This window comes from Ruditapes philippinarum, unplaced genomic scaffold, assembly GCF_026571515.1.
Source record: "Ruditapes philippinarum isolate M1 unplaced genomic scaffold, ASM2657151v2 ctg4606_1_1_1_1, whole genome shotgun sequence".
Classification (NCBI taxonomy): Eukaryota; Metazoa; Mollusca; class Bivalvia; order Venerida; family Veneridae; genus Ruditapes; species Ruditapes philippinarum.
The window spans coordinates 1-10450 of NW_026856384.1; the positions used below are offsets into that span (position 1 = coordinate 1).

General features: G+C 32.5%; 1 protein-coding gene across 1 annotated transcript; it reads left to right on the forward strand.

The window, feature by feature from the left end:
• Positions 1–4175: 4175 nt before the first annotated feature.
• Positions 4176–5718, forward strand: LOC132746341 (EMILIN-2-like; the record flags this gene model as incomplete). Its single annotated transcript, XM_060735452.1, has 2 exons — positions 4176–4259; positions 5321–5718. Coding segments are annotated over 2 exons (482 nt in total), but the record flags the coding sequence as incomplete, so codon positions are not given.
• Positions 5719–10450: the final 4732 nt, after the last annotated feature.

Sequence of the window (10450 nt, forward strand, 5' to 3'; positions counted from 1 at the left end):
TTTGATATGCAAATATTTCTATTATTGTTCGCAGATGACGCTGCGATTTTTTTCTAAAAACCCTAAAACATTACAATCATTATTAAACGATATAGAATTATACTGTAATAATTACAATTTGAAAACTTAATGTTTAAAACAAAAATAATGATTTTTGAAAACGGTCGTCACACAAATTATGATTTTTACTTATATAACACAAAAATCGAAGTTGTCAAATCCTTTAAATATCTAGGTGTACATCTATTCAAAAACGGACAATGGAATAGAACGCAGGAACGTATAGCACAACATGCGTCTTTCGCTCTTCATAATTTGTTTATTATCTTTAATCAAGTAGATTTACCCGTTTCACAGCAAATAAAATTGTTTGATTCTCTCGTATCATCAACTTTAAATTACGCGGCGGAGGTATGGGGATCACACATCGCACCCGCTGTCGAAGTTATTCATTGTAAATTTTGTAGAAAAATTTTAGGAACTAAATTATCCACAAACCGAGAAGCGTTATATGGCGAACTTGGTCGAACACCTATGTATATTCAACGGAAAATAATTATGATTAAATATTGGATTAAGTTATTATCGCTTCAAGAAAGTACTATCCTTTTTAAAACATATTCTATGTTAAGAATTGATGCTGACAATGGACAATCTTATAATGGTAAAAATTGGGCTTACACTATTAAACAAATATTAGATGAATCTGGATTAATATTTGTATGGGAAAACCAATATAGCATACAGGTAGATTTTAAAGCAATTAAATTCAGAATTCTTAGTTTGTATTACGAACAATGGTATACCTTGATAAATAATTCACCTCGTCTTGATACATACAGTTTATTTAAACATACTTTTGATTTAGAAAAATACTTAAGTGTAATTAAAGAACCAAAGTATAGAATAGCCTTATCTAGATTCAGAACATCGTCACACAATTTAGCTATAGAATATGGAAGATATCGTAATATTCCAAGAAATGAACGTTTTTGTGAAAATTGTCAATTTATTCAAATAGAGAATGAATATCATTTTTTACTTATTTGCCCGAAGTTCTCCGATTTGAGAAAAAAGTATCTTAAACGGTATTACTACACATGGCCGACTAAGCAAAAGTTTATCAATTTAATGTCTGAATCATCGTTAACTGTAATTAATGGTTTAAGCAAATTTATATATCATGCTAACACTTTAAGAAATTAATCCTATCAAATGTGATCTGTATTTTATTCATATGATTGTAAGGCTCTTCTGAAAAAATCCATGTACTTGTGTTGTTTGTGTTTATATATTTTGTACTTGCTATAAACATGTATTTGTTTAATGCAATAAAATTTTGAAGTAAGTAAGAAAATTGTCAAACAGGTATTGAAGTAAAAAATGCTAATTGCTTTATCTCCTTATGTAAGTCACCCTTAGAGTACTGAATTATGAAATATTATAGTTTTGTCTGTGTTGAGCATCATTATTGTTGTTATCTTTTATGGGAGTTTTTTGTTGTTGTTGTTGTTGCTTTGTTGTTGTTTTTTCCATAACTTTAATTGTGTATGTTTTGTCGGTTTTGTTGTAGTTGTTTCGTAAAAGTTTTATTTTCCAAAAAAAAAAATGAATCACCAATACATGTTTCCTGTTGCCGTTGGAAAATGCTGCACGTACTTGGCAATCAAGATTTAGAATGTGTCTTTGGTTTTAGTTAAAAACTTGTTCTACACTCACACCACATTCGCAATCACTAACTTTATTTTGTATGCATGTCTATTGCAATAAATAAACATCATTTACCAAAATGATGTAAGGCTATGTTAAGGTTATTCAAATTTCAGATCACATGATTGCAACAGATTTCTACGACCACCTTCTCATAAAAAGTAAATCCGGCAAACAAACCCCATATCTTTTTAACAGAAAGTATTATCTTTACACTGCAATCAAAATGGCAAGTTTTGAAAATCTGTTTTTAAAATTGTAAATATTTGCAGTGCTATTCATATGTCAGCTTAAATTAATTGAATCAATACCCGTGGAGCCCGTGTGTTTAAAGGAAGTTTTCATATGAGGAACAATTACTTGAGAAAATGCTGCGCATGGAATTCTTTGTGGAAAACATGCAAAAAGAAGTAGAAAAGAGTGTTTCTATTGTTATTTAGGGAAATAAAAGCGAATAATCGGAAGCAAGACAAGATAGACAATTTGGAAAGACAGACGAACGTTTTGAGTGAGACCATGGCAAACAAAAGCATAGTATCTGAAAACATGCGTATGTGTACATGAGTTTTTTTAAATGATGGGACTAGCATTTTTTTTTCGCGAGTTTTTATTTATAGGACCTGACCGATAACTTCTGTGCAAAATTTAAAATATCCGCATTTTTCTAAAGTAATCACTGTAATTTTGTAATTATACAAAATGACACAAAAATCATACATTTAAACGTATTTCACTTAAATTAAAATTTGCAAAATTTCCCCGTTTGTTTGATCTTTGTAAGAATTATAAATTACCGGCTTGGTTGGTTTTGGACTAAGTTTGACAGTGCGAACAACCCTTAAAGAATTAAGTTGAACTAAATAATTATGTTGTCTCCCTTTTCGCTGATACATGTATACGTACAGCAGTAGGGTATGATGAAGCTATGACTGGCGAGTTAAATAAAAAAGTACAGTTACGTTCATTTCATATTCCTATGGTCATATCTAGATTGAATACCCATGCTTTTAAATGCGCATAGATTATATCAAAATGAATGGTTAAATCCGCTTTTTCTACAGAAAGCACAAGGACGCATTAAAGCTCGCGCCTGCGAGTCCGAGGGCTTCTTCAGATGTTAATGCATGAATATAAGTTGAATTAGCGTTTTTCTTGCATAAACATATGCGTCTGATTCTGTATTCCGCGTTTCGTAATTTCTTTTTTGATTAATCAAATATATTCGTCATCTTTTCGTGCTGGTGCGATTTCATGTTATGGTTACATTTAATAATGAAATTACCTTGCTCCTTTTTCATTAAAATTTAAGAATGGAATCAAAGTTAATTACTTAAAAAGTATCATCATATATTTAATATTCAATATCGACTTCATAAAAGTGGACTTGAAATAGCATTGAAGTTTTAGAACTAATTTGATATTACTTTACAAAATAAATGCCACCCTCACATAATAAATAATAACATGTCAAATATTGACCAATTCAACATAAAAATCGTTATAATGAAATAACTATGAACGTTAAAATCCAGTAAGTCAAAACACTTATCCGAAAATGATAAGCTTGGAAAAGTGTTACGGGAAGAATGGCTGCTAGGTTTTGTTGGTTGCAGCTAAATAATTGGTCAAAACACTGAATGTTAGCTTATATGTTACAAACAGGTTGTTTTATTTCGATCATAGATTTCAGGGCAAGATTTTATTAAACCTTACTGTAATAATTAGGTAAAACTTTACACTAAGCTCTCACTAAATACTTATCTGCTAATCACTCCTGTGTTGTGCAGAAACTCGTCTAGTAAATTGTACATATTATATTGATAAAGAGCTTACGGTTTCATGCTCGTTCTTGTTAATCATTCTAGTGTGAGGACGTTAAATCAAAATGTATATGTAGATGTGATGTAGGGAAATTATTGTTTTTCAATAATCATAAAGGCCCTTCATTTCCTTCTTTTATTACCATGCACAGATAAATGCATATCAGAATAAGTTTCCTTAAAAAATAACGATTTGTACATCAAAGATATAAATAGGACAGCTTGAGGCGAACAATAAATCTTTTTCATTGTACAAAATATTGAGAGCTATTTTCAGCCCAAAATACATGTAAGGTAAATAATAAAATCATTGTAAAATCACGTTTCTTTTTCATAAATGAAATGATATGTTCGGAAAAAGATTAAACACAGTGGCATTCCATTTAATGCACATCAATTACATAACAACACAGGTTAAAGTGTTTCCTTCACTTACAAAATTTGCATTTGTTCATTATTTGCTCAGTATGTTTAGCGACGATTTCACGCATACGCAATCCTTTGTACATGGAACGGACAATTACGAACATGTTCCTTTCAATACAGATACATTCGAATGATTTTCTTCAAGATATAAATAATAGATATAACGTATATATATTAGATGCAATGCATTGGTTTATTTCTTATTTTTTCTTGTTTTAGAGAGCTTGGCACTTAATGTAGAAAATATTAAGAAAGATCTTGAGAAGAGTACTTCCGGTTTAGATGACTTAAAGACAGTTACAGGTGAGGTAAAATCCACTTGCAATGATGGACTTTTAGACTTGTCGAACAAGTATGCGGCTTTGGAAAAGCAAATAAAAAGATTTGGATCAGGCAACGGAGAAAAAAACACGTTAGTCTAATTTTTAATTTTTCGACCAAAGGCCGTCTGAAATCAATTTGACTTCCTGTAAAATTTACAGGGAAGGACTTAATACAAATAGAATAGCATTGGTCATTTAAAAATTGCAAACTGCCATATGGGTACCTAATTGGTCATTCTAAAAATCATTTATATAAAGGATCTTTCTAAAATGGTTTACACGTCTTATTTTTCGGCCAAAGACGTCTAAAAACAATTTGACTTCCTTTTAAATTTACAGAGACATACTGAACACAAATAGGTCGAATTACGTTGGTCATTTAAAAATTACAAAGTGAAAAATGGGTCTCGTTGGTCATTCTTAAAAAATATTATAAAGAATCTTTCTGAAATGGTTTACGCGTCTTATTTTTAAATAAATCGAAAGGAGTTTCAAAAAGTTACTTTCTTCTTGAGTTTCATAGATATTTTGTAAATAAAATCAGATTTGCAGTCTAACCTTCGCCAAATATCTTTTAAAAGAAACTTCTTGTTAATTTTGTTTCTATCATAATTCGTCTTCTTAAGATGCCTGTATCACTAAGAAGCACGTCATAACAGCAAATTTATAAAGTCACAGCATCTTAGCACAAAAATCATATGTGAGGCTAACACTGGCTATATGATTTCTTCTCTCATTCTAAAAACAGTATCTGTTCATTTTTTGTATTTTTATTACATAAATAGATTAGAGAAAATCTTTTATGTATTCTTTACTATAATGGATTAAAAATTGTTTTAATTCAATCATTTGCATGATTAATCAGTCACTTTTTAATTTTGACACACTCATCATTTTATTTGTTTGTATTTTTGGTGTGTGATATTTCTAAAATGCAATAATCTTCACTTTTTAATGCCATTATATAAAGTAAAACAGAATCCCTAAAACCTTTGTGACTGCAAATTTCTAATTTAAAAAGCATAATTTAACATATTTCAGAGACTGTAGCATTTAATGTAATGGATGCAGTGAGCTACACGGGTACTAAACCAATTATATTTTCAAATATTTTATTGAACGACGGCAATGCCTACAACAATGTTACGGGAATTTTCACAGCACCAACTACCGGGATTTATCAGTTTAATGCACACGTTTGTGGCTTGAAAAGCGCAGAAGACATTGAATACTACATAAAGGTTGGCAGTAATGTGATTGTTACCGGGGAGTTTGAAGTGCCAGAGAGAGCTACAGATACAAAATGTACGTCATTTAGCGCAGTTGCCTTGGCTCGAAAAGGTGATCATGTTCTAGTTGGTGGAAGTGAATTCTCTAAATTAGATTATGAAGAAAACGACTTATCTTCTTTCTCAGGTGTACTGATACGGGCAGTATAGGGGTATAGTTTTCATTTTAAGAAACATTATTGAATGATATGATGCATTGCCCGGACTTACAAAATATAGAATTAGTTTCCTATCTTAATAATGTACACCATTGATGGCAAATGTCTCAATTTACATGTTAGTATTCGTAACAAATATTTGTAAATATATATTTTTCAACCAAACAATTTAGAATAAGTCGAATATGTTTAATGTATGTTAATTAACTGTCTGTTAAGTGAATATTTAAAAAATGCTCTTGAATAGTTGATAAGCCTTATTCTGTTTGTTCTTTGCACTAATGAAGATTATTTTTTGTCGATTTATAAGCATTATCATAGCTGTACGGCTTAGCAAAGTGACTTTTCCTGATTTATTTACAATTCTTATATAGATAATTCTTCTAATTTCACCAGCTTAGGAGTATTTCATTTCAATTTAAATCAAGTTAAGTATATCTTATACTCCATTAACCAGAAAAAGCTCGAAAGATTTATATGAGATGACAGTGAAAGAAAAATATTAAAGACCAGTAGTAAAATTATATAACTAAACGTTTTTCAAATTTTTGTACCATTTGATGTAGACTTTTAACAGTTAAATTTTCGCACAATTTTAGATCGTTTTGCTTATTCCTTTATTTTCAAAAAAATCATTTTAATTAGTCATACTGACCTTTAACTCAACCGGCTAAGCATTGCACTAGATATCATTATGGTATCTTTTTCATTGTTATCGTATTTCACTTGGGGTTTTTTTGCCCTGATTGATCTCTGTAAAACATTTTAATTTTATGTATTTTTGTTGTATTTGTTGGCCCTTGGTGGATCTCCTTTAAATTACATAATAAAATGACTTTACTAAAACGATTTTTGACTGATCAATTTTTAACTTTCATAAAATCGGTGACTGTCTTAATATTAGATCTGTTCAACCGCCAAAATTTATAGGTAAAATAGTTTTCTTTATGTATACATATATATATTGAATACTGGTTTTGACTGATGCCCAGTTTTGGGTATGTAACAAAATTATTTCAAAGCCTAGTGTTTCTTTACTGAATCTTTTACAGCAGAATAGAGTTTGGTAAGACTGCATAAAAAAACCGTGTTTGTTTATCTAAATACCGTCGATAGGTTAATATTTTTTGTTATTATTTTCGATTTCGATGTCATAAATATATAAAAACATGTAGTTACTGTTTGCTTTTATAACTATAAATTTACTTTACCTGGGACTTTTACATTACTATTTGACATGTAACATTACCTTGTTTGTTTGTTTGATTGGGTTTTACGTCACATCGACACAGTATAGGTCATATCGCGACGTTCCAGCTTTACTGGTGGAGGAAGACCTCAGTTGCCCTTCCGTGCATTATTTCAGGCACGAACGGGCACCTGAGTAAAACCACCGACGTTCCGTAAGCTAGCTGGATAGCTTCCTCACATGAAAGAATTCAAAGTCCCTTGTATTTATTTTCGATTTCGATGTCATAAATACATGTAGTTTCTGTTAGCTTTTATAACTATAAATTTACTTTACCTGGGACTTTTACATTACTATTTGACATGTAACATTACCTTGTGGTCCTCTTCAAATGTTATAATCATGTTATGTTAACAAGAATTGTAACAGAGTTACCAACGTCCCCCGCCTCGGGGAAGTTTTATATGATGCATGAAATTGTGCTATTTTAAAAGATTGACGTATGGATGGATTTAAGGACTTTCAGTCCAAAATTATGATCAATGCTAGATCTGCAAACGCAACAATAAATTTATCAAAAAAAGAAAATAAAACACTGAATTTAAAAATCTATCATGTTAAGCTTTGACCTCTAAGTGTGCCCTTGACTTTGGAGGTAGGGGTGCAAGTTTTGTGCATGACCCTTGATATATGACAAAGTTATGGACTGGACACAAAATATACCCTATAACAGACTATGTAAATCGTTGACCTCTACATGTGACCTTGACCTTGGAGGAAAGGACACTGTTGTTACGCATGAAATATCATCTTATCATTGTGCCAAGTATTTTTAAAATCCCTTGATCTATGAAAAAGTTATGGAGGGGACACACACTATACCATATAACAGACCTTGACCTTGAAGGTAGAGATGCAGGTGTTGTACTTGACATATCGTCTTATTATTGTGACTATTTGTGCCAAGATATTTAAAAATCCCTTGAAATATGAAGAAGTTCTAGATTGGACACAATATATACCCTTTTAACAGACTATGTCAAATTTTGATCTCGAAATGTGACCTTGACATTGGAGGTAGGGATGCAGGTGTTGCGCATGACACATCGTCTTATTTCAGTGACTATTTGTGCCAAGTATTTTTAAGATCCTTTGATATATGAAAAAGTTATGGACCGGACACAAAATATACCCTACAACAGACAATGTTAATCTTTGACCTCAAAATGTGACCTTGACCTTGAAGGTAGGTGACCGATTGTTGCGCATGACACATTGTCTCATTATTGTGAACAATTGTGGCAAGTATTTTCAAAATACCTTCAAAGATAAGAAAGTTATAGACCGAAACGACATATACCCTCAAATAGACAATGTTGACCATGAATGAGCAAGTGCGACATTGACCCTGGGGGTAGGGGTCTGGTTGTTGCGCATGACACATTGTCTTATTATAGCAAACATTTGTGCCAAGTTATTTTAAATTGCTTTGATAAATGACAAAGTTATGGATCGGACACGAAATATATCCTGTAACAGACTATGTTTATCTTTGGCCTCCAAGTGTGTCCTTGACCTTACAGGTAGGTGACCGGTTTTTGTGCATGACACATCTTTTCATTATTGTGAGCAACTGTCGTAAGTAGTTACAAAATCCCTTCAAAGATAAAAAATGTTATGGACCGGACACGGCATATACCCTGAAATAGACAATGTTGATCTTGAATGAGCAAGTTCGACCTTGACCCTGGAGGTAGGGGTCTGGTTGTTGCGCATGGCACATTGTCTTATTATAACAAACATTTGTGCAAAGTTCTTTCAGATTCCTTTGATAAATGACAAAGTTATGGACCGGACACGAAAGTGTGACGGACGGACGTTCTTACCAGAGCTACATTATGGGGTTTTCTTTTATTATTTCTTTTGTTCTTTTTAATCCCACAATGCAGAAAATAACCCCACAAGAGAAACGGAATGAATGACATCAAAGACATCTATTGTTATGAGAACAATAGACTAAACCCCATAATGTAGCTCTGGTTTGTACGGACAGACAGACGGACAGACGGACGGACGGACAGAGCCTATTTCTATATCCCCCTTTTTTCTCCGAAAAGGCTGGGGACAATTATGCCAATAGGGTCGAAAAGGGTCCCATCCTATGGCTCATTTAGTTTATATTAACTTACATTTTAGTCTTCTTTTTTATTTCTCCCTCACCTTCCCTCCCGGTATGTCGTTGAAAAGGCAAGGACACCGGCAGATGATTATACCAGATCCTCCATGACGTTTAAGGCGGTAAGATGTCATACGCTCTGCGGACCGGGTTATGTTAAAGAAGGCACGGCTAAGACTGTATGGGATCACCTGTTGGTGTCCTGACTTAAGCCGAGGGATGTGGCCCTACAAAGTAGGCAGAGTCGACGAAGGTGCGCGAGCCGTAACACGTTTGACAACTTGAAAGGCAGGATCTTTGCTTGGCACCAATAGCCTATTAAAGGCTACTTCCTTCTCTTATTAATGGTTCTCATCTTCCCCGCCGTACAATGACCTAGACTTTTGGCTTTAAAGATTCATGAATAGGTTCCATGGAAAGTCCTAACTACTGGACTTACTTAGGACCGTTTCAATAAATATTTTCATCTTCAGTAAAAGATTAAGACTTTCATTTAATACATTCTCATGGGAAAAGTTACAACAAACAATGGCACGCCTTGCATTCCGCAATGCGTAAATGTGCATCGCTAGTCTTAAAAAGAAGAGTCTTAACATAAAAGTTATAAGTTAGGACATTTTCTTTGAAACGAAAATTGTCTCAGTTTGTTGGTCTTCTGACATATTTTTGACTAAAGACTTTCTACCAACGCAACCCATATCTTCACTTATTTTACATAGACGTGTATAGTAAAAATTTCTCAAAACTATTCTTCTTTGAGAGTACAATGTCCAAAATTTAGATATTTTGGATGTAGGATTCAAGAACTCAGATATTTAGCTAATTGCATTGCCTAGTATATATCTTTACATGGTATGTTAGTCAAGCCCCTTGAGTCAAAAACGTTTAGTTTACATAGACTTTTACAGTAAAATGTTTTTAAAATCTTCTCTGAAAGTACAATCCTAAGAGTTTAATTCACCTTGTGCTCCACAACAAAAGGTATATGAATAATGCCCCTTTGATCCCCCACCCAAAAGTCTTTATTTTGTGAAACTACAATCACTAAAGCTTAGATATTTGGCAAGTTACATTGCCTAGTGGACATCTACAAAAGTTATGTAAGTTTTGCATATTTGGTAAAGAAATGGCCTTGTCCTTTTTGGGGTCCATAATTTTATAGACTCGTATAGTTAAAATATCTGATCTGAAAAAAATCTTCTTCTCTAAAAAAAGATGCCCAGAGTTCAGATATTTTGCATAAAGTATCTATAAAAGTTATATGAATGACGCCCTTGAGGTAAAACTGCCTGAACCTAAGGGTCAGTGAGTTTATAAAGACTTGTATATGACAGAAATTTAAGTGTTCTTTACGAAACT